Consider the following 26,228-nt stretch of genomic DNA (forward strand, 5'->3'; position numbering starts at 1 on the left):
ACACCGCTAAAGAAAACATATCCGGTGCTGCTCTTGGAGTTCAACAGGTTTTATAGGTAACTGGCAAAACCAGTATTGTCACCAACCTAAAGACAATCTTGATACACTGGCAGTGTAAGTGTAATTTCAGGATTTAAGTTGTCTGGCAAAGCAGAATCCCTTGGAGCTCCTAGCTATTGCTGTTGGTTCCTTCTCAGTGAAGTCTGCACAGTCTATCAACTCTGCTCTTTTACTTGGTTGCACTTATTTCTGCTGATCTTCCTTATCCGTTCCATGCCAAACTCCTTACGCTGACCCTTTTTATGTAAAAAAATCATTAGTCACAAACATCCAGGCACTGGAGTACAATTCACTCTGTCAGCCAATCAGTTTTCATTTCACTGAAGTTTTCATTTCAGTGAAGCTAGACAGACTGACTCTTTCACCTATTTACAAAACACCATCTACTCGCTCCATTCTTAACTACATCAGCTGATCCTGTTTGGCTAGGGACACGTCTTCATTATCCACATGCTCCTCAGACATAGCACTAGCCAGTTGTTTTTTCTCTCAAACTGTATGGCTGTCTGCAGATGGTAGAGTCTAGAGTACTAAGTACTAACTCCACCTGTGCTATCTAGAGTCTCTCTCAGCTGTGAGGAGAAGATACACTGCTGTCTTGCCAGGTGCTGCCCTGTTCCTCCAGGAACCAACCCTGGCTCAGTTAGCTCATCTTTTTCCTTAACAATCCACTTCAATGCCATTGAGCTGGGCAAATGTACTGCTATGGTGCTCACCTATTCAGCATGTGCCATGTTCCCTCAGTATAGCCTAAACTGCATTTGTTCAAATCCTCTCTCTCAATCTCTCACGTCTCTCACGTCTCCACAGGCATATAGGCTAGCTCAACTCATTACCATGGACAACTCCATATGATGCTCTCACATCCTTCTAAGCTCGGAAGCTAGACAGACTGAAACCCTTTTCCTCCTGGCTGTTCTTATAACTCTTCTCATTTGTCCAGTGGAGTGACCACTTCTACTTGGAGCCTATCCTAACCGCTTCCTCCACATGTAATCTTACTCCCTTTGGATACTACTTAAGCCCATATGTGTCTTGTTTTTAGCTCTTTTTACTTATTAACAGATGGAACACTTTTATTGCAGTTTTGTTAAATTTAAGTCATTTAGAGAACAGTTGACCACAGTCACAAGGGAAACACCTATAAATTCTGCTAGCTAGGCTAAAGACTAACACCTCCAGACCAGCAATTCCATCTATTTTCCTGGCCAATGTTCGCTCACTGGACAATAAAATTGACTTACTCCGGCTAAGATGCACTACAAAGCGAGAAATGAGGGACTATTGCATTTTCATTCTTACGGAAACGTGGCTTCATGAAAACATCCCCGACTCGGCTATTGAGCTGGACGGACTGTTTACCTTCCGGGCGGACAGAAATGTTTCAACCGGGAAGACCATCGAAGGCAGCTTGTGCGTCTACATTAAAGGTTGGTGCACAAATGCTACGTCCATTTCTAGTCATTAAATTTTTAATAATTAAATGCCGACCTCACTATCTGCTGAGGGAGTTTAATGTTATTATTTTCGCTGTGTACATCCCCCCCCCCCTTCCCAAGCGCTGACATCAGAGATGCACTCTGCGAACTGTACAGTGCTATTTGCCTGCAACAAAATGCACACCTAGATGGTCTTTTCATTGTCTCTGGTGATTTCAACCAGGCAAACCTCAGGACAGGTTTACCAAAATTCTGTCCCAGTAAACCAGGAGGAACACCCACTGTGTCTCCAGAGCTGACGTGTACAAAGTCTTTAAAAAGACTAATCCACGCAAGGCTCCTGGCCCTGATGCTATCCCTGGTTGTGTCCTGAAGGGCTGCGCAGATCAACTAGCAGACATCTTAACAGACATATTTAATATTTCCCCCTCTTGCTTAAATTCCCTAAATGCCCCAATTGCCTAAATGACTACCGCCCAGTTGCACTCATATCCATCGTCATGAAATGCTTCAAGCGGCTGATCAAAGTTCACATCACCTCCTTACTGCCTGACACCTTGGACCCACTGCAATTTGCATTCCGACAAAAAAGATCAACTGAGGACGCCATCGCCACTGCTCTACACACTACCCTCTCACATCTAGACAACAAAGAAACATATGTGAGAATGCTGTTTGTTGATTACAGCTCAGCATTCAACACCATCGTACCCTCAAAGCTTATCACCAAGCTCCGGGACCTAGGACTAAGCTCCCCTCTCTGCAATTGGATCCTGGACTTTCTGACGGGCCGACCGCAATGGGTGAGAGGAGGCACAAATACATCCTCTACCCTGACTCTGAACATATGCGCCTCCCAAGGCACTCCAGAGGGTGGTGAAACTAGCACAAAACACTGCCGGCTGCGTGCTACTGAACATCGAGGATTAGATGCTCTGTTAGATGCATGTACTCTGTTAGATGCCTCAAGAAGGCCTATCCTCAGGGACCCCAGTCACCCTAACCACAACTTGTTCTCTATACTACCATCCGGGAAGCGATATCGAAGTAAACAGACCAAGACCACCAGGTTTCGTAACAGCTTCTTCCCCCAGGCAGTAAGACCGCTAAACAGCCAACTACAGAAGACGCCAGCAATTACCTCCTTGAACTGATAGGGTGCACCGGCACCCTCCTGTCACTTGCACTCAGGACATATATGAAGAGTGCTAAATACCTCCTATCCTTGTGTTACTTTTGCCCAATCTGTAAATTGTATTGTAAATTGCAATTGTGTAATTTATTGTATCCTATTTTTTTTCTTTTTGTTAATCTAATCCCTATAAATTCCTGTCCTACTCTTCTATCCCTCTTAACGAGCTCGCAGACAACACACTTCATTGCCAACAACACCACTATATGCTGTACTGTTCGTGCAGTGATAAATAAATAAACCTTGAAAAAACCTTGAACTTTGAACCCTAGCTGGGCCTTCAACTGAGCAATTTCCCAATTCGTCTATGAAGCCCTCCAGTCATCAGATTTGGACATCTTCCCCAAACCAAATTGTATGAGTGAGAAACAATCGAAGCCATTGAAAAAAACTGTTCCAAATTTAATAGATTCGATAATGTTTTGTTCCCACATTTGATCCCTGTCTCAGGTTTGCAATGAAATTACCAAATGGTGCCCGCACCATCCAGAACCAGAACAACACTCATTCTAAATCTGTCTTTGGCCCCAAAACCTGGCTCTGAGCATTAGAATTATCTAAGTAGTGTGTGAATGCTAACTCTAACCCCAGCTAGGGCTTCAACCAAGCAGTGTTGCAAACCGGTCTATGAAGCTCTCCAGTCATCGGATTTTGACATGTTCCCCGAACCAAATTGTAGGAGTGGAAAACAATCGAAGCCATTTGGGAAAGCTGTTCCAAATGTAATAGATTTGATAATGTTTTGTCCCACATTTGAGCTGACCGACTCAATATTGTGATACAATTACCGAACAGTGCTTGCGCCATCCAGGTAGCCAAAAGTGTCTGAAAAAATTTTTTCAAATAGAACCAAAAAAACACTCATTCTAAACCTGTCTTGGGCCCCAAAATCCGGCTCTGAGCATTAGATTTGTCTAAGTAGTGTGTGAATGCTAACCTTAACCCTAGCTAGAGCAGTTACACAATCGGTCTATGAAGCCCTCCAGTCTTTGGATTTTGATGTTGTTCCCCAAACCAATTTGAACTAGTGAGAAACAATCGAAGCCATTGAGAAAAGCTGTCCTAAGTTGAATAGATTCGATAATGTTTGTTCCCACTTTTGATCTGACTGACTCGCGATACAATTGTCGAACAGTGCTCATGCCATCCTGGGGTGTCAAGTGAGTATTCCACGATGTATATCTGAGCCTCTCTGGACATCGGATTTTGACATGTTCCCCAAACATAAAGGTATGAGTGGGAATCAATCAAGACTGCTGATGAAAGCTCTTGATATTAAATGAGACTCAATAAAACTTGGTGACAGATTTTGATCCCACCGACTCAGTTTTGGGAAACAGCTACCACGCGGTGAAACGCATCCCCCAGGACCCTCAGAGTTTCTGAAAAAAAATTTTCAGATAGGACTACCAAACCACCCTTTCTAAACGTGACTTGGGCCACAAAATCAAGCACTGAGCTTCAAAAGTGTCTAAATAGTGTGTGAATGCTAACCCTAACCCTACCTGGGGTGTCAAGTGAGCATTTCCGCAATCAATATCTGAGCCTCTTTGGACTTTGGATTTTGACATGTTCCCCAAACATAGAGGTATGAGTGGGAAACAGTCAAGACTGTTGATGAAAGCTCTTGATATTAAATGAGATTCAATAATGTTTGGTGACAGATTTTGATCCCACCGACTCAGTTTTGGGAAACGCAGTGCACCTCGCCACCCAGGACCCTCAGAGTTGCTGAAAATAAAATGTTCAAACAGGACTACCAAACCACCCTTTCTAAACTTGACTTGGGCCACAAAATCAAGCACTGAGCTAAAAAAGTGTCTAAATAGTTTGTGAATGCTAACCCTAACCCTACCTGGGGAGTCAAGTGAGCATTTCCGCAATCAATATCTGAGCCTCTCTGGACTTCTATGACACATTCTAAACAAATGATAAGACAGCAACACATGCCAATTAATTATATCTAATTTGCAGACTGGACAACAGTTACAGTAGCTATCTAACCACTTTAAAGATAGAATGTCTTATACTCAATAAGTACATAACCAGATTTAAGTCCAAGCGAGCATGCATTTTACTTGGCAAATTCAAGTCAGAACTCGCCTAGAATAAGCAAGAACACTAAAACAATGCTAATTATTAAAGTGAATATGTCCCAATAATTATTTTTCAGTCGTTTCAGTCACTTGAAATTAATGGACAGGACTCACGGTATGTTATAATATGATCAACCGTACTTATAATTCATATTAATCTCATGATAACAAATATTAAATTAACTGTAAAGTAAAATAATAGTTTTGACTTTTGCAGTCCCAGTGTTAAGAGCATAATGAAATTCGATCGGATGCTGGATTTACTGAATGGAGCTCAAGAGTTCTCAAGGGGAAGCTGCGTTCCTAATTTTTTCATTCCTGGCTCCACGCACATGATAGGACACCAGGATGAGACGAGAAAAAAAAAGTCGCAGTCACAGACTTAAAGCAGTTTGAACAGCCAGCCTGTTCCCATCCTTGACTACACTGCCGGTGAACATGTACTGCTGGGGAGAAGGGACGAGTGGGCAGCTTGGTCTGGACCTACAAGAGAATGACAGTCTGGTTCTGCTGCCCACAAAAGTGGTCCCGCTACTCCGACATGTTTCCCTGGTTGCGTGTGGAGAGCAGCACACATTATTTCTCAATGAAGAAGGCAAAGTTTTGTCGAGTGGACGTAATTCAAAGGGACAACTGGGTAGACAGAGCATCCCAGATCAGAAAACTCCAGGTAAGTTTTTTTTTATAGTCTTAACATTAATGATACCGTTTTTAATGTAACTTGATTCTGTAATTTTTGGATCGTGTTTTAAGTATAAGAATAAAATATTGAGGACACTGTGATATGCATAGTAAAAATGTACTAATTAGGAATTAAGTGTGTCTCATTGAAATTAAAGGCTAAATAACAGATATTCTGTGACGATGCAGTTAAAGACAGATGCTTTAAAAGTAAAAAAATAAATAAAGCAACTGTTATTGTATCTCTCCCTTTAAATCACCTTATCTCTAACTTTCGTTTCATCTCACAGTTGTTTTAGTTTCATTTCATCGTTCGGAGCCCTTTCTCTGTGAGCCCCCGTTTTGGGCGGTGAATTTGTAGCATTACCGTAACTGTGTGAGTAATCGGTGAATAATATTGTAATTTGAACCAAGTTGTCAAAATGAAAAAATACTATACAGTGATAACACTGCATTGAAATTTAATTTAATCAAATATTTACTTGGCGACTGTCAAATGTTTGAATAAACTTATTAGAAAACTTAATGACTACATGTATGAAAATAAAAACCCATCTCTTTATCAGCGCGAGTCCAGGGTCTGACAGGAGTGGTGTCGGTGGCCTGCGGTCAGGAGCACAGCCTGGCGCTCTGCCAGTCGGGAGAGATGTACTCCTGGGGCAGAGGGAGCGAGGGACAGCTGGGAACTGGCGCTTTTGAAGCAAAGGTTACAAAACCAAGGCAAGAAAACAGAGAATATATACACACATATATATAGTATATAATACCAACACTGAGTACCCATACATGTATTGTACAATACAGTTGCTTTTATCCACAGGCACATATCTTTTCTGTATAAACATTACTCATTTATAAATGTGTTCTAATAAAAATGGAAATAGGGAACAGGTGTGTGTGTGTAATACTGTTCTGTTTATTTTCAGAAAGATACAAGCATTACTAACCACTCAGATACCAGTAATTCAAGTTGCATGTGGAAATTTTCATTCCTTGGCACTTTCAAGAGGTATGTTTCTTCATTAAATATAACAATACTATATTGCAAGCAGTCTAGAAAATACATATGATACCCTTCTCTCTTAACATCACAGGAAATCAATCTGAAATTAGAGCAAAGGAATGTATACAAGTATTTCAGGGAATGCAACAACAAAAAACATTTCTTTTCAGCAAAGCATGAATAAATGTGTGATTTTAGAAAACGTGCAGTTGAGGGTTGCTTACACATGTTATGTAGTAATCTTAAAATACATTTTAATTAAGTTCCATATTCTTCAAAATACATAATTCTGTCTTATTGAGAATTCATTAAGAATGTTCTGTAGTTAGTTGCCAGCTGTCAGACTGAATAAATCCTTTAAATTAATATTCATGTCTCTAAAAGTCACGTTGACCTCTGTCAGAAGTCCATCACAAAAGTATGAAAGTATTTCATTATGTTCTACGTTAAGGAACTGTGAAGAAAACCCATCCATGTGTATTGTCCTTACATTATTATATTACATTATTGTGATAATTTTTGAATCCGGTAGGTGGGGCAGTTTTCTCCTGGGGGCAGAACTCCCTTGGCCAGCTGGGTCTTGGAAAGGGGACTCCCTCTCAGCCCGTTCCCACTCAGGTCCTCTCACTGTCAGGAGTGCCAGTGTCCCAGATCGCTGCAGGGGGGGCTCACAGCTTCGCTCTCTCCCTCTCGGGGGCTGTGTACTGCTGGGGGGCCAACAATGCTGGACAGCTGGGGATCAACAGAGTTGATGAAAAAGGTACTGAAACAGGAAGATGGAGATCAGCCCCTGTTATTTCTTATAACCTGCTGAAATAAACACCTTCATTCTTTTCACAATTCGATTGTTTAGAACCATATCGTCATTCTTAAATTTGGTCATTCATAAATATCTATTTATATATGTGACTTTTTAACTAAAAGATGCAGCTGACTTGAAATAAAGTTTAATAGGGTCTCAACGTTGGCAAGGATTCGGTGTAGGAAAAAGTCACAAAAAGCCAAATTCGCATAGAATCAAGTCCATCCCTATACTGTCATGTAATGCACTAAAATCTATCCCCCATTTAATTCGCCTCACTGAGTCAGCAGTATATGAGAAGAACTAGGAGACAGAAATAAACTTTATTTCACAATATACATCTCACAATGTGTACACACTCTACCAAACCATACAACCTCTACCACACTATCAAAAAGTTCTTAAAGAGGTGATTGTGTTCTTTTTCAATCTATGTAAGTGGATGCTGGGGCTGGATTTGCACAATAGAAGAGTCCCTCCAAGCCCTACCACTTACTGTTGTCCTTGACCTGTCCTGGCTCTGAAACTGCAGTCGTCCAGTCTTCTGCAGGAGCTCAAAAGAGCAGGTTTTCCCTCCCAAGTCCCAAGCCTACGGTCCTTTCCAGTACTCCCTCGCTGTGAACAAGCCCCATTTGGCGACATCTTTATTACCCTTCTTAGTTACACAGGTGTGCCAGTCACAGAGAGGAGGCTGAGGGAGGAGGGCAGGGCGAGGAGGAATGGCCTACTGCCAGGGGCAGCCTGGGGTGGCATGAAAAGAGAGGGAGTGGAAGGAAAGCTCCCCTTTTATAGAGGTAGGGAGAGCGGAAGTGAACTTGCAAAAAGGAGAACAAGGTCAGGGTTCAGAGGGTACCTGGACAGACCAATGTCGGGACAAAAAGCTACAAAAGCTATATGATAATTAAAGTACTAATGCACTTTATTAAAATAACATTTATCAACTGAAAGAAACAACACTAATCACAAACTTATAGGAATCAGTGGAAATAAACATGAATCCCTCCTTTGTGTCCTCCCTGCGCTTTCTCTCTGCCTCTGTGACAAGCACAGACCACTCTAATGACGTCTGTAAGTCGTCTCCAACCTGTCAGTCCCCATGCAGCAGAACCAGAGTGTTAACTAAACATTGATGCGGATGCTGGGTAGTGGGTACTCGGGCAGGTGGCAGGGAGTTCACATACTAGGTAGATTTGTCTCGAGATCCCAGTCTGTTATGCCGCTAATTCAAAAGTTGTGGTTAAAGACCCTAAGTTCAGTTTCATCCCGTTCTTCTTCTACAAGACGCCATTGGCAAGACCTAACTGCGAACGAGAAAATTCGCAAATGTTAAATTTGCAGATGTTGAGACCCTGCTGTAGTTAAAAATATATGACCGTCTTCAACTAAGTTTAACGTTAATACATTAAAAAATGCTTCTTTCCTTAGGTAGATTTTCTCCATGTGCTGTGACTGCTGTCAAATCTCTTGATGTTTCCTGTGTAAGTTGTGGTGAAGCCCACACAGCTGCTCTGACTAAGGTAGGAATCTTTCATTTGATCTTACTTGCTTTTTATCAATCTCAATATGCAGCATAAAGCTGATTTCCTGTTACAAGCACAGAGCCCTAACCGCTAGTCCACAGTTTCAGTAATGCTAGTGTGTTGCACTTAATTCAGTACATAATCCTACAGATGTAATGTGCTCTGATTGTAAGGAAGACATAACAATGCCAAGAAATGAGCAGTTCATGCACTTCATCTGTTCTGCATATCTTACAGGATGGGAGTGTGTATACTTTTGGAGATGGACGTTTTGGTCAACTGGGTCACAACTCCACTGCTAATGAAATCAAGCCGAGAAAAGTGGAGCATATAAATGACCGGGCCTCTGAAGTAGCATGTGGCAGGTACAACTGAAGTAAAATGGTTTTATTCTTTCAACTTTTCTAAATGGCCACAGAATCGTGTCAGGCTTTTTAATCTAGGAAATGACAGGATGGTTGCTTTTGAAAAAAGAACACAAACAAGCCCATTTCTGACTGTGTTATTGTGCTTTCAGTACACAAATGCTGGTACCATAATATGAAACTCACAATAATATACTGCTTTGTACTTGAAAAGAGCTTTAGCAAGTCTTAATTTGTGTTTTGTAGCCTTAGATTGTTTAATGCCTTAAATATATATGCTGGGCACATTGGAATTATCCCATTTTTCCACAAAAGTTACATAATTTTTAGAGGCTACTATAGATGTGCATTTAAGCCTGAATATGAAGGATTTGAGCCTTGTCTAAGGCACTGATCCTGCAGCTTGTTTTTGTATACTTTATATTACCTACATTATAAAATATGTCAGTATTTTACTATTATAGTAAGCAGCAAATATGTGCATCGTTAAGCTGTGTAAGTAACCTGTCTATAAAGTAATAAAAAATTAAAAGAGATAATATTATTGAAAAATAAATGTAAATGACTTTGCATTAAGTAATTTGCACGTCTACTCAGTTTCACAGTATAAACTAATTTATATTATTTCTTATAGGCTATGTGAGATAATTTATGGTAATGAAGATGTGTTTTTTAATTACCCAATGAATGTGAATCCAGTTTTCACAATTATTGTGCTTCAACCTTTGCTTTTATTCTTTTCAAAATTAAAAATAAGAACTGAATGAAACAAAATGGAAAAAAATGAATGTGGGCTTCAAAGTCATGCAAATGTTCTTTTTGTGGTACCACTAATTTACATTTATAGGACTCTGATAGTACTCTATCATTATCTGAAGGAAAACCAGTTTAGCATTAAACTATTGCACACTGTTATTTGTTTTCCAGATATCACACACTTGTTCACATACTGTCCTCTGGATTGCTGTTGAGCTTCGGCAGTGGCAGTAAGGGGCAGTTAGGGAATGGAGATACAGCCAACCAGCCACAGCCCGTCACAGTGCAGCAGACCTGGAGCTCTCAATTACCAGAAAATGGAGAGAAAGGTGTTTAATTTTTACAATTCTGAAATTTTAAAAATCACAGCTCCTCTGACTGTTTCACTCATCACAACTTTGCACTAGAATGAATGAAAAAGTTATACATTACTTGTGCAAATAATAAGGCGGTGACAGTTACAGTCTGACTTACATACACAGGAGTATTACAGATCTGTATAAGCAATTAGTCAGAAAGCAGTTCTGAAATAGTCTTGATTTTGCCACAGTGAAGTCTTACTGAAACACCACATTTTACAAGCTGTTCAACTTCATAGTTAATTTGGCAAGATAGTCAAAACTGTACACCAGGATTTCTTAAATTTCTTTAATGTACTGTACATAAAAGCATTTTACACATGAGGTGTTTCACTATTTGTGTGATTGTTTCCAGAATCTCTAGATTACCAAACCACCAAACTTTTTGCTGGATGGAATACAAGCTTTATTCATACAGCACCTCCAGAGGTAATGAGTTACTTAGCAATTTGTGTTTCTTTTTTCATATCCCGATAAAGAAAAAAGGCAAAAGTGAAGACCTTCATGCTCAATATTTTAAAAGTAATGTCGCATTGCAACCTTGAAAAATAGAAAGAAGAAGCACACCAAATATCATACTTTACTTCTTAAATACAGTAAAAAGCCAACAGATAAAATCTTCCTCATAAAAATCTTTATATAATACACTGGGGAGCTGTATCAGAGTGAGAGCTGCTAAGGCACAAGTAGATGTTAATTCAATGCTGAAAAATAGAAAAATCATAATAATCTGGCTTCAGAGCCTTTAGCAGGTGTCAACACAGCTCCTTACTTGAATATTATATAATTAAAGTAATATATTTGTGTGGCAACCTTATATGATATCAAGAATCATAAAATAACCCCACTCTCGATCAATCTTATAAAAGGAAATAGTGTTTTTCTACAAAAAAGAAAAAATGTGTTACACACTGTATTTTGGAAATATAACTTTATATCTTATTGTTTAAGGAAGGTTTTGGGTTAATCCTTGTGCAGAAATTCAGTTATTGTAATTACACTTCAAAACACCACTGTGTATGACATGGTATTAAAGATTTGAACTAATATATAAAAAGGTTATGAAAGGTTTTTTCCATGTACTGTACTTTTTTATACTTGTGATAATTTACAAAACCAGGAAAGTCCAATATCCAACACCAAGACAGTGGACACACATGGGTGTACGTTGAAGAGTATTTTCTTCTATACTATAGTACTATATTTTTATTAAACTGTTATTATACCCACAAAAGACAATACATTTCGCCTTCCTGCCTTCAAATTCATACAGTACATTCTTTATGAAGAATGAAGACCTTTGTTATACAGTCCTCCTAGATCCAACCTATCAGGGCCTTTTGGAATTTGACACACTCCATGAAAGCTAACCCTGGCTGGAACAGTACAGTTACAATTATAATTCTTTGAAAATGTAAATTGTAATAATAAATATCTTAAATTATCTGCTTTAATTTTGCAGTGTTCTGAATCTCTAAGGCAAATCAGTAAAATTGATGGGTACGTGCTTCAAAAATGGCTGACAGTGCCAGCTTGCGGTACAGATTGGAAAGAGGCTAAAAGGTTGGTTTTATTTGTATTTTAACTTTCAGTTAGGTACCCTGCAGTGGTTAAAGGCAGATCCATACCATGTCATAGCAGGGTTCCTGTGGTGCCTAGGTGTCTTATTATTAGGCACATTGAATGTAGCTATACCATATGATGCATTATTTTATTGATGCAGATATTTGTAAAAATTCAGTTACAGTATGTAGTAATCCACTCACAATAGTCTTATACTTAGTCTTATACATGATTATACCTACCGTATTTCACTGCTAGTAAAATAATTAGCTTAATTAAAATAGGGGATATAGATATTAATTACTTAAAATATTATATTATGATTGTCTGCTGCAGATCCAAGATCATGATAAAATCATGAAACCAGACTAGTTACCCAAGTCAGTTTTGCTCACATTTCTTCCAGTAGTTCCCAAATTTAGCCTTTTATCATTATTATGCTTTTGTTATTTTTACCTCTAACCAAATCTGACCAAAATGTTTGAAATATACAGTAGATAAAGATCCTGAATCTAGAGAGTACACAGATGCCTTAATTACTAATTGTCACGTTCGTAAACCCCTCCTCTTAAGGACGCTCCAGCCCTTCCTTGTTCTTTACTCATCTCCTGCACCTGCTCCCTGTTCCAGCCCCCCTTTCAGTTCCCCTTAAAAGCCAGACGCCTGCTCTGTTCTGGGCTCTGCATTGGTTCCCATACCAGGCGAGTCCGGGACCTGGAAGCGCCTGGTCCTGTCAAGCTTTTAAGTTCCTGTTCCTGCCGGTTCCGACCCGTTTCCCGTTTTTATTCTGTTTGTCTTGGATGGACCGCCCGGTTTTGGATTTTCGTCTAATCTTGGATTCCCCCTTGGACTTATTTCTGAATTGTTTGCCTCGGCCACACCTTCCCCGAACACCAGCGCACCGTGGACACGCCCCCTGTTTTCATTCCCAACTCCTGCATGCTTTTTCCCCGTGTTTTCCTCGCTCTACCCCGGATCGTGTCGTCTGCATAGGGTCCGGAAAGAACGCTTTCGTTACACTAATTTAATGACCATATAAAGTGAGGCGTTCAGACAGAAAAATAAAAATGGTAACATTCAAGCCTTATTTGTGCTAAACTGGTTAGAATATTATTTTAATTACTGAAATTAAAATTGAAATTAATGGTGCATAACACCTTTATTATTTATTACATTGATTTTATTCTAGCAATTATTAGTAAGATCACCTACCTCTTCTTTTTTATGTATTATCCCAGGTCTCTGTTGAGCAGGTACACATGTGATATATACTGTATAATGTGTGATATTTCATATGTTTGATATGAAAATCTGATTTGTAATTTTATCAACTTCTTTTGTTTACTTAGTGAGATTACCTTAGTCTTTTCATCAAGCTCGTGTCTTGTTGCAAGTTTTTTAAGAAACAGGTAAGGTTCCTTTATGTTTAAATCTCTGCATTTTTATGATTCTACTAGTACCAAATAATAACATATTAAAGCTATAGCATTGATAATTTTCCCAATATATCAAATCCTTTCCTGTCTGCCAGGGTACATTTAAGTGTAAAAGGACAGTTGATTGTATACTTACTGTAGGGTCTAGATGGGAGTAAGGGTTAGAATCAGAACTTGAAGAGTTGAAGTCAATACTTAAATAGAAGGAAGTTATGGGCTATACCACTGCACAGAAGAGAACAGAGACTTGTGCATACAGTCCTCTTAGATCCCCATCTATCAGAGCCTTTCAGATTTTGACATGCTCCATAAACGTTATCCCTGACTGGTAATGTCACAAGTGCACGACAGATCCCATAAGACATTGTTGTACAGTAAGCCAGTAATATAAGTGACATGAGCCAAACCATCCCAATCCTGGAGACATTGGGGGAATTCAGGCTACATCTAGTATGTAGCATAACCCAGGGTGAAAGTGTCCACTGTAGGATCTAATCAGCACTCCAAACTAAGGCCTTTGCTGGTGTTTTTCTTTTCAGCTCTTGATAAATTGGTATGACAAGTGTAAACATGTTTCGAGGTGATACAGTGTAGACTGACATCAAGGAACAGTTTATGATTTACACAAATGTTATAAACACCCACTTTTATAACATTAAGGAATAATGCCCCAGTATGCCTATATATTATATTTGTTTCCCAATAAAATTGACTTTGTTGTTTCTTTGATTGCCCATCCTAAAAGAGTAGCATGAAAATACTGCTGAATACTTACACGTTCGGAATATTGTTCTCCTATTGTGACTTTCATGTTTGGAACTTTTACCCTCAGCACTGACTCTCCTCCACCAAATGTCTCAGACTCTTACATTGTTGATTTACAAGCTGTGAGAAGTACATTAAGGCAACTTGATAAAAAAACTTGGATCAGTAAGCAGGTATGTTGAGTCTGTTCAACTTAAAATATTGTATGATAATTTTAAGTGCAGTTTTTTTACATTATTTTACTGTAAATGTAAGTACACAATATTTTCTATGGAGACTTCCTGTATCTTTTCCATAATTTGCAACAAAAGGGAAGGTATAACTATTATAATTAGGGATAGGGTTCTGGATGGGTAACCTACGTGTGTTATGGATCTGAAGCAGTTAACATTACTACTTCAGAGTTCTTGGGTTCTGCATTCATGTCCTGGCTGGGATCCCTTCTGTGCAGTTTGTGTTTTCTTTGGGTACTCTCTTCTCCTCCCTCCTCCCAAAACCATGGTTGATTGGCCATCTCTGGAGTGGATTACCTTCCTCGATAATCTACCCTGTCTGGAGTAACTATGCACCTACTGTAGTTGGGCTAATCTACAAATGAAACAGAAGAGAAATCAATTGTATCCCAGGATGGTAAAGGTATGAATTGACAATGGATTGCAGGTCTGCTGATAACCAGGATATTTTTGAGGTCTAAAAGGTATTTTCCATTACATATTCTTGTTCTTACCTTTTTTTATCCTGTATAATTTAGGTAATATTCTGATTTTACCTCTAGATTGCTTCAGGCCTCAGAGAAAAATTGATACCGAATCTTCTGTCTGCATCTGGATTAATGAAGCTATTGGATATTTTTTTGATACTTCCTGAATGTGAGGCATTCCATGCAGATGAAAACATCATTCACCTTGTCTTTCCATTGGCAACAGCCATTCTTAATCTAAAGGATTCATCTATGGAAACCCTGAGTAAGAAAAGACCTTGGAAAGAAAATAATAATGCTGAAAATTCTCATTGTAAAAACATCTAGGCTGACCTGTTTTTCCAATTTATATTTTTTGTATCTTTTCTTTAAAAATAGTAGATATCTAAATCTAGGTATTTTTATTCTTAATATGCTTGATTACATCTATTTCCATTTCTAAATAATGCTTTCTGTATATTTCTGTTGTTGGATGTGCCAACATTATGTCACCCACAATTTGATTTACAGTAGCTTTATTTCTAGATAGTAGCAGTGCTTATCACTATTAGCCAGATTTATTTAAAAAAACAACAGTTATAGGCAGTCTAAAAGACATTTCCAATGAAGTCCTAAAACGTCTTCCATTCTTCTTCTAGAAAAATGGTGGTCTTCTCTGGAGCCAAAATTCCGGAAAAAGCACATCCACATGTTCAAGCGTGCTGTGGCTTTCATCTTGAAATCAGGGTTGTTTGAGGTTTTTAAACCCAACATGAGAGATCTTCTCTGTATTTTAAAACATTTATACAAAGTGAGTAACCTATTACACATTTCTTTTGGTTACATGGACTATGAAACCTGGTTAATAAAGTATCGTTCCAAGCGCTTTCTCGGATATTTCAGTAGCAGACATGGCCTGCTGTGATTTTGGACCCCAAATTCCCATTTTTATTGGTCACCCTTAAAAAATGTTCTCAAACAGAAAAGACAACCTAGTCATTTTGAATGAATTTGAAATGAATATATGAATATCCTACTGCCTCCCAAGGCCAAAATTTGCCTCTCCAGTTCTGTAATGATAATATAATATATTATTATTATTATTATTATTATTATTATTATTATTATTAATTACTGATGCTGGATTTCTATGTATGTCTCTAGATTACAATTGGGTTATGATTGATTGATATTACAATGAGTAATACATGGCAATATGAAATATTTACATTGAATAAATAAAGTGTGCCTTAAACAGATATTGATATTGGTAAAGAAATACATTTTTGAAATATTCCATTTGTATGTACGCATGTTTGGATATCCCCAAACTAAAGAGTAAATCAGGAAAAAGAATCATATTTGAGCTTTTGTTGGTTATCATGTCCTGATAGTATTAATAATACTTTCTAACTCTTGAAATTTGCAGGCTAATAAAAAGGCCACACACAGTGTCCCCTTGAGTGAATTCTATATAGATGAAATCGCCTTATATTTGCTTTTGGATTGGGATCTGTTAAACTGGCGTTTGTTTGCAAAACTAGAGGTAAGTGAATCATAAACTTTGAGGCTGCTGCTTAAAAAGGATTTAATCTGGAATAAAATGATTTAAAGTGCTAGAATAGTGTTATTAAGTTGTATGTTTGTAAACTATAAACCTTTCATTGGACTGTTGCCAGTATAAACATTTTCTGTTGTTTCACACTTTTCACATGACCTGTTCTATTAGGGAATGATTTGTTTTTCTATTCCTATCTTTGTGACATAGACAAAAAAATGTGTTTTGTTTTGCTAAAAACTGCTTATTTAAAAACATAATCCTTTTCATTCTTTAAACATAACATTGGCCTTCTGTTAAAGCCTTTCATCTCCAATTTGTTGTTACTGGAATTATACATTCTTCTAACTTATTGTTACTGTGTGGAGTGGTATTTAAAAAGCTAACTAATGAATGAAAAACTCAGTTCAATCACGACCCAGAATGGCTCAACCAGTAAAGATTGAGGTTTGTAATCTAGGTATCCCCTGTTCTGGTATGGACAAGAACTCACACAGGACTAGCACAGCACTGGGGTACTTGAAGGCCTGAGTTCTTTACCCAAAATAAGGAGTATGGAACAAGTCACCTAGCCATGTTACTGAAGCTGATACCCTGGCGTCTTGCAAGAAATGGCCGGATCTGATCCTTGGATCAATTAACTACTAACTACTAAATGGGTTACATGGGTCAAATGAACTCCTTACTGTGCATGTATATTTTCTCATCTTCTTATGTTCAGTCTCAATGAATGATCAAGTATGGGGTATTGAGTTTACAGTTGGGAGGATTGAAGTTTTAACAATTGGAATCATTGATTGCTTAATGAAATGGCTCTCTGAGAAAACCACTCCAACAGCTTGCAGAGACAAGTGGATGACTTACGAAGGTGCTGTGCACTTGACATGCCACAAACTCCAGAGTGCCTCACAGCAGAGCTAGCACAGGCTGGTTATGGGATTTATCTCTCGTTCAGCCAGTGGAGATCTCATGTGCACTATTATTAGCTGTAAACATTTTAATGTAAATTTGATTTTAAATGCTGTATACATTTGTAGTAATATACAATTTATATGAATTGTGTTCTGTAACGAGTCATTTTTATTTTCATTATCTAGATCAAAGTAACATCATTATTTTCTTTTTTTGTTTCAGGACACAGATGAGACACCTGTTATTTTCTGCCGCTTTCCTTTTGTTCTGAATCTGCAGGTTAAGACTAATCTGTTTTATGTTGATGCATACCTAGTAAAGGTGAGATTTTCAGTTGTTGCTCTTGTATTTCTTTTATAAAAAGTACAGGAGGATTTCAAATTAAAGAAAATAAATGGTATATTGACTGGGTATTTGTCTTCTTGAAATAAAGCCCTTTAATGTCTTTAACAAGCAAACCATAGTTTTGTTTTTCTTTGTTTTTCTTGGCCTGCCATGTGCGGTTTCAGCAATTACACAGATGGGAAACCGTCGAGGCCATGTTAAAGTATGAAATGACACGGGGAGCCTCTGAAATTCCCCCCAAGCCAATCTTCCAGCTCCGGGTGACACGCCCAAATCTGGTCCGGGACACCTTCAGGCAGCTGAACCTTGCAAACGATGAAGACTTAAGGAAGGAACTTTCGGTGAGACGACAGAGTTTTGAGTATATTATACTGTATATAAAGAGCATCAAAAGAAACCTCACTGTGTGCATGAATGTTTTTTATCAGTTTTATAGGGATTTGATAGCTGTTTGGCTTTTGGTAGGTTTTTGGCATCATTTTGATTAATTAACCATTGTGACACACTCAAGTGACTTTGACTTTTATGCACTGTAAGTGCTATACACTTACACATTAGTGAAGTACTTTTTTGGGCACTGGTGATGAGCTGTATCAGTGTGAGCTGGAATGAAAAGCCTGGTGAAAATCAAGAAATTCACAGAAATTAACCAATATGTCTTGCTTATGAGTAGAACGATGTTTTGTTCATCAGCATATTGGAGGCTAGTATCAACATCTGGTAAAATGTTGCTGCCAAACACTGGCAATGATAGGCCATTGTCAATATTCTTGGCAGGGTTCTTGGTACAAAATTCATGTTAGCGGCTAACTATTAGTGCAGTATTACTGTATGTGAGTTTATGGTATTTGTGTAAACAGGGACATTCAGAACAAAATTATTCTAAAAGTATTTATTTACATATATTTAAATATAGGCCTTCAGCTCACAAGTGCTTTGGGAGAATTCTTATAGTACATAAACCATCATATGATGATTTCAAATACAACCCAATGATTCTAGCCTTCAACTATTTAAGTGTGTTACAATCTATATTTACGCACAACGTCTGACAAAAATATTGGCACCATATGAATATTATATCATACATTAAGGTTTACAAGAGAATCGCTTTTAATCACTTTTTGGAACAAAAATGGAAAATGCACACTGTCTAGAATTGTGAAAATCTCAAAATGGCAAGACATGAAAATTGGCATTCATCAGTGTCCCCAACCAACCTGGAATAGCTCTAGATGTTGAACAAGTTTACAGAAAACAGCGGGTGGAAATTGCACCATCCCAGTGTGTAATGATGACAGAGACATAGCCAAAAAGACTTGCATCTGTAATTGCCACTTAAGATGCTTCCACCAAATATTAGCTCAGGGTAGGGGAGCATACTTCTGCAATCGTCATTTTAGTTTTGGATATTTCTTTACTTTTTTTTTATTTGACATTAATAACTTCTACCTGTTTCGCTTTTCTGGTTTGCTTGGCAGACATGTGGTTTCTTTACCTTATAAGCACGTTTATTTTAGAAAGTGGTAGCTACAATTTCCTGGAACATAATTTAAGACCAAATGTTTGCTTTGCTCCTTGTTCCATGAACCTATTTCTTTGGAGATGCAAAAACAAGTTCATACCATGTTTCATTCCTAACAAAGTTATTATGTTTGCTTATCATGCAGGTAGAGTTTGTTGGAGACTTGAAACAAACAGCTGTCAATAAAAAGGATTTCTTTCTTCACATTTTTGACCAACTCATTGCACCAGATTCTGGAATGTTCTGGTACAATGAATCAAACTCATTAATGTGGTTTCCATCTAATGTAAGTTATTGAGATGTAAGAGATATTACTTGTGTTTAATATAAAAAAGTAGCCTACAAGGTACATGTTACTTATGATCCTGGTCAAAGTGGACATAGTGGTTTTCACTTGTACTGTAATTCCTTCAGTTACAACAGAGTTCACCTTCAACATACAATATTGTACAAATACCATGATATACTGTAAGACATGTTTATTTAGTTTAAAGTAGTTTGTTATTTATTTAGCTTAAATGGTATGTAATACTTTAATACATTGTAATATTTTAATGTTAATCATCATATTAGTTTATAAGGAACAAGTCATAGGTTATTCCATGCTGAAAAGAGAAGAAAGGTTAATTATGTTTCGGCCGTGGAGCCTTCTTCGGGTGTCATGAATATAAATATTAGTTTATATTCATTCAGCAAACTTTTCACTCTGTTGCTGAAGAAATCATGAACCTGGAGCTTGATGCAGCTTCCATGATTCTAATCCTGTTTTACTTTCCTGTCCTCATAGCCCACACTGGCCCAGAAGAGATACTTCCTGTTTGGGATTCTCTGTGGCCTAGCAATGTACAATAACAATATCGTACATCTTCCCTTCCCTATGGCCTTCTTCAAGAAGCTGGTAGGTGTAAAGCCAACACTGGACGATCTGGAAGAGCTGGATTCTGTGTTAGGGAGGTGAGTAAGAATTGAACACAGAAAAGAAATGCAGTGCTTGTTCTGGTCAGCCACTACCTGTCCTTTTAAGTTATTAAAATTGTTACTAAAAAAAATATTTAATTTGACATGAACTTTTGGTTTTGAGTGAAAATCACTTTGACATTAAGTCTAAGACATTTTTTTGTGTTTGTGTGCTAAGGAGCTTGAAGTGCATCTTGGAATACGATGAAGAAGACTTTGAAGTCCTTGATCTGACCTTCACAGTATGTATCCATATCACTTAAACCCAATTTAAGAAGTTTTTTTGTTGCTAGCTGATTGTTTTTAGAAAGTGTGTCACATGCAAACTAAAGTCTATTCTATTCAAATCCAGCATAGGTCTATAAGGAATTGCAAGATACTTACAGTAGCTTATAGACACTGATGGGTATGATGGGCTTTCTCTTTTTCCGCTCTCAAATCTATATCCTAGTACCCCTGATGGATTTACTATAATCATTTACTATGGCTTCCATAATTTGAAAGACATACTGTACATTTAGTATGTTTAAATGTATTTTTCTATACTATTATTAGGTCTCCTGGAATAAGAAAGATGTTGACCTTGATCCTCAAGCGAATGAAAAAGCTGTGAATAATGCAAACAAGTAAGAATGTTTTTATGATACAATTCAGAGAAGACTATCAATGTATATTATGCTGTATCAGTTCACTGCATGACCAAGAGAGTAAATTGCATTCTTCAACAATTCTGAGTACAATAGTAGACACTGTTTTGCAGAGTTTTAAATATTCCATTATATACTGAAAGGCATTCAAATTCAGCAAATATTGTTGAGCCCATCACTTATTTGTTGTATTTTCTCAGTTTCTTTAAAAGCAGCAGTGTGGAACAATCCTTAGTCTCTAGACTCATGATCAGAGGCTTGTGAGTTCCTACCTTTAGTTGAATTAATTGATAACATAATGCAATTACATTAACTGTAAGTCTCCATAAATGACGATCTCAGTCAAATAAACAGTGTACTCCTGGCAATAATCATTTGAGATGCACTGATCTACACAGAGGGACAGCACAGTGGCACGGTGGTTAGCATCGCTGTGCTGCAGCACTAGGGTCCTGGGTTCTGTTCCGGACCTAGGGCACTATCTGTGTGGAGTTTGTATGTTCTCCCCGCATTCACTCAGGTTATCTTCAGGTACTCCGTTTTCCTGCCACAGTCCAAAGACATGCTGGTAGCTTAATTGGCTTCTGGGAAAACTGGACCTTGTGTGAGTGTGTGTGTGTCTCTGTCTGTACTGTATGTGCCCAGCGATAGACTGGCATTCAGGCCAGTGTGTACCCTGCCTAGTGCCCATTGCTTGCCGGAATAGGCTCCAACTCCCCTGCAACCCTGAACTGCATGGAACAGTTAGGAAATGGGTGAATGAACTGTGTAGAATGTAGCAAGAATACATACTGTATACTTTTTATGTTTTTTTTATTCCAAAGCTACAAAGCTTAAAGGCATGTGATTCTCCAAAAGGTATACTATTATATTTTCTGACACTTTCAAAAGCCATTTTAAACATAGTACATGGCGGCTGACACACAGGGAATGGGATAGTACAAAACCAAGTTTAAAAGAAAAAACATCCACGCATCTCCTAATCACTTCAGGGCTGTGGGGACGCTAGAGCCTATCCTAGCAAGCAACAGGTACAAGGCTGGGGATGCCAGTCCATCACAGGGCACACACCACTGACACTAATGCCGATTAACCTACTGTACCAGTACTGTGTGAGGAAACCAGAGCACCTGATGGAAACCCGTGCAAATGCAGGGAGAACATACAGACTCCACGCAGACAGAACTCCAGGTCCGGAATTAAACCTAGGGACCTAGCACTATAAAGCAACAATGCCAACCACTGCACCTGTTCATTCTGATCAAATGAAAATCCTCTCTAGGAATGGGACACCCACACTACAGGAATACAATAGAAAATATGTCTAATTTTCTTATATGGTATTTTTGAAGGAAACAGTTTGTCAGTGCCTTTGTGGACTACGTGTTCAACAAATCTGTGGCAAAACTCTTTGAAGAATTCAAGAGAGGTTTTTACAAAGTCTGTAATGTGGACATACTCGAGTTCTTTCAACCACAGGAATTGATGGGGGTTATTGTGGGGAAAGAAGACTATGATTGGGAGAAACTAAAGCAGGTGAGAATTGTGATTCTTTCATTATTTGATGGTGCGTTTGAAAAAGCACTAATCATTTCTCATCTTCTATTACAGACTCTAAGACAACTTTTTCTGTCACGTGTGCTTTTTAGATAATTAGCATCGTAGATTCTATAAAAATTATTAAGATTTCTCAACTGTTTTTTTCTTCATGTAGAATACATTGTATGAAGGAGAGTACCACGCAAATCATGCTAATATCAGATTGTTCTGGGAAGTGTTTGATGAACTGTCAACAGAAGAGAAAAAAAGCTTCCTTTGTAAGTGTTAAACTTGAATTATTTTAGATTTAATATTAACATGCTTTCAGTATTTATTCATTTGTTAATAATTATAATTATAATTATTAGACGTACTTCAGTCTGTATGTCACAAAAATACCATTTACATTTAGCTATTTTCAAGATTTTTGGAGAAACAGTGGACAAGAATCTAATACGATGATGAAAACAAATATTCACCTCCAACAACTTAATCTTTCCTCCTCGCTTAAAGTTTTTGCTTTACATCTTCAATACATACAATACCTATTGTTTACAAAGCAGTCTTTTAACAACTGTATGCTATGCCACTGTACATAGAATGCAGTTAGATACTCTGTAAAAACACATTTCCAGAGAATTGTGTGCTGCTACTATCACGTGCCTCCATTTACTGTATAGATTGAAAATTTAAGCAAGAGAAAGTTTCTGGATTTTATTAAGTTGCAAAAAATCCCACATCTCAAAGTAGTCATTTTGGATCTTCAGTCGTGGAAAAATTCCAACACATAGACAAAAAATAAAAGTCCAGGATATATATATTTAACTTGCCTTTACTGTGTGGCAAGTTTGAAGAAAAGGAAACAGGTTGTATAGAAACAAAAGAAAAACCCGTCTCTCTATGTATGAGGTAGTTCCCTGTTTTGACTCAATATGAAACACCAATATCTAGACACAATTTATGTATACACACAAATTCCATTCACGCATTAACATATCAAACTATGAACAATCAAAATTCATTCATCTATAACAGGAGCACTAGTTACTAGGAACAGCCTTTGAACTGCTGGCTGCTTCTTTGTCATTGCTGTGATCCAGTGCAATTTACAGTGGGCACTATGACAAAGGTATTTTACAATCCTTCAAACACGTTAAAAACCAAAAGAATAGCACTGATAGCAGGCAACATTATCCATGCCTCTCCCCTTAATTAGCCTCACAGGTAATTCCATTGATTAGAAAATGATTTCAAAAATTCTCTCCTAAAATGTGGAAAAAAACATTCCTAGAACTGTCTCAGTGTTGCCAAAATGGAAGAATATACAGATTATACTATCCACTCTAGTTCAAAGTACCTACTTTACACCTTAAATATTTTACTATTATTTACTGCTAATCCTAATGTCCTTTTATTCCAGTGTTTGTGACAGGATGTGATCGAGTTCCCATCTTAGGGATGAACTGCATTCAAATGAGAATTAGTATCCTGCCACATTTTACTGAAGAGCACTTTCCAGAGTCTCTCACCTGCCACGGCCTCCTGTTGCTGCCTAAATACTCCACCAAAGAGAGGCTTAGAATGAAGCTTATTGGAGCCATAAATCACAATAGGGGGTTCTGGAAAGAATAAAGATCCCTAACTGTTCCTATGTGAAAAGGGAACTCAGATGTATGGAGCTAACTATATATATTTAACAAATAATGATTAGATTGTTTAATTAGAACTAACCTTTTCTGTTCCAATGCTTTCCCTTTCTTAGTAGCTAATCTAGTTCAGTTTTATGCTTTAGAAAAAATATACCATAACATTTTAAATATAATTATAGTACAAATACTAGTAATCTCAAAATGCACAACCTAAATTCTATGTAAGTTTGTTCATTGTTAGTTCTGACATTGTCAAAAGAATAAAATCACCATGTGTTCAAAAATAGCATTTACTTGTGTGTACTTATGAATTGATGTAATATGAAGATAACTGCCAATGACCTGAGTGATGAAGATATACACTTTTAATCAATCTCTTTGACAGGTGCCACACCCCCTTTTTAACCATGGGTACTGTTATGTGTCTGGAAGTCCCTTCTAGTTGTGATGCCTGTAAGGTCTTTCCTTGCTGTCCCTGTTTGTAGTTTATTTTTGAAAAAAGAGAGTGTCGTTTGTAGTGAGTGCAAGTGGTCATACCCAAAGAGGCATCGGATGTTTCCTGTAATTTCTCACTACCACTCCACTTCAGTGATGGTCATCCACACCTGTTGCCAGTCATCATTAAGTCTGGAAGTTAAACTAGCTTCTCTCCACAGTCACTCCTCCATCCCAAAGCTTGTGTCTACCTCAGTTTTTGTCTAGCTCCTCTTGTTCTTGCTGACTTAGGTTTTGACCCTTGCTTGCTCCAGACTTCGGCTGTTGTGTTTTTCTCTTGGATTTAACCCTGGCATTGTTTTGGCTATGTTTTTACCTAGTGTTTGTGTTAGAGTTTTGCAGACTCTGAACCCAGCTTAGCTACACTACTGCCTTATCCTGCCACAGGATCCTACTGTACTCAACCATCACACTACACAGGCGAAGACATTCAAGTTCCTTTTATGCAGAACAGCTACAGAAGATAAGTCTGAACATTGAAAATTTCTATTGCATACAAACCAATTTGGCAGCCAGGTGACACACATAAAAAAAAACTTTTGGTAAAGTGGCACAAGTGGAACAATAAATTCAATAGTTGGGTAAGAGCCTCAGAGGTGATAGATATCCTGTGAGTTGAGAATGACCTGGCTGGTAATTATTCATCATAAAAAGAATGTTCGCAAAGAAAACATATTTGTGCTTTGATTAATCTGGAGGGGAGCTGAAAAGTGGGCCTAGTAGAACTGCACTACCCGTGCATGTTAAAAATGTTCAATCGAGATGAGCAGTCTCTGCTCCTCGATGGAAAAAACGATATAATATGGACCTGCAACATTTTCAGAGGTTATTGCAGCAACATCAAACCATTTTTAGCTTAAATAAAGCACTCTGTGGACAAAGCTAATCTAACTGACATAGGATTTAAATACAATTCCATGAGCAGGCCTGTAGTGGTCGTGGAGGATTCATACCTGGTAATGTATGCTTGCCTGGTGAGGGGCCTGGCTTTCGTAATTGCTGTAAGAAGCACAAAATCACCCCTCCCTGTTGCAAGTCTGTTCTCAAGTCAGCTGAGTGTTTACTCTTGAAAATCCATTTCTTAGGCATCTCCGAAGAGTTGTAATTTTGAGTTTTGTGGGAGCTACACCCAAAACCCCTTCAATTTTAAACACAACTTTTTTTGTTTTACTTTGTACACAATGAACAAATCCTAACCTGACTCTGTCCCTGAATTTTTTTACCTGCTGGAAACAGCCAGTAAGTGCTTGAAAGATAAACCTCTTACAGTGGACTGTGAAGAGTTTGATATGAAGTATCAAACTTTGTTTGCCCTCAACCTCAGTCCTGACCAGAAGTGCACCAGACGTTATTCACTAATTAAAACAGGCAATCTGACAGCTGAAATACGTTTCACACATTACCCATCCACAGTTAACATAATTTGATCATGTAAGCCCTGTTTCACACCTGAAAATATGAGGATCCAAGTCCTTTATGTCTTCAACCAAAACTGCAAAAGAATCCAAAAGAGCAACTGGAAGATATTTTGATGTGAGACTCTTATGGTAGAGAGAGCTTTCTTGAGATGGTTTCCAGTCACACATGACCAAAGAGGAAGTGGAACGTTTTTCTGAGTTAAGTAGCAAATACAAATCCCATGACCTCCTGGTGAGCGCTTGCTGTTTACCTGACAGAGGATCTGATTTTTTTGACTTTCTGGATTTCCACCCGACTCATTTTTGTTCCCCATGAACATTACTGATATCTTAAACAGAAATGCTATTCTATACTCTATTACAGGAGACAGGTGCAAGGTATTTTCTGTTACCCGCGGTTAATGTAGGACAGTATGTCTTTTTTTCTACATCAGAGATGTAAAGGGTTACTTTTCAGACACATTTGA

The 26,228-nt window shown here is 38.0% G+C and overlaps 1 protein-coding gene across 1 annotated transcript; it reads left to right on the top strand.

Annotated features, from left to right (window-relative positions):
* The first annotated feature begins 5,132 nt into the window (after positions 1 to 5,132).
* LOC148841231 (putative E3 ubiquitin-protein ligase HERC4) lies at positions 5,133 to 24,132 on the top strand. Its single transcript, XM_088909842.1, has 23 exons — positions 5,133 to 5,457; positions 6,035 to 6,188; positions 6,395 to 6,477; positions 7,004 to 7,231; positions 8,699 to 8,790; positions 9,031 to 9,158; positions 10,086 to 10,243; positions 10,629 to 10,702; positions 11,736 to 11,836; positions 13,186 to 13,245; positions 14,105 to 14,210; positions 14,813 to 15,002; positions 15,376 to 15,527; positions 16,146 to 16,262; positions 17,409 to 17,507; positions 17,696 to 17,872; positions 19,202 to 19,342; positions 19,844 to 20,010; positions 20,192 to 20,255; positions 20,569 to 20,639; positions 22,013 to 22,196; positions 22,375 to 22,477; positions 23,620 to 24,132. Exons 1-23 carry the CDS (start codon positions 5,226 to 5,228, stop codon positions 23,829 to 23,831), a joined length of 3,093 nt encoding a protein of 1,030 aa, XP_088765968.1. The 5' UTR covers positions 5,133 to 5,225; the 3' UTR covers positions 23,832 to 24,132.
* The last annotated feature ends 2,096 nt before the right edge of the window (positions 24,133 to 26,228 follow it).

This window comes from Atractosteus spatula, chromosome 1 (genome assembly GCF_055471065.1).
Source record: "Atractosteus spatula isolate fAtrSpa1 chromosome 1, fAtrSpa1.hap1, whole genome shotgun sequence".
Lineage (NCBI taxonomy): Eukaryota > Metazoa > Chordata > Actinopteri > Semionotiformes > Lepisosteidae > Atractosteus > Atractosteus spatula.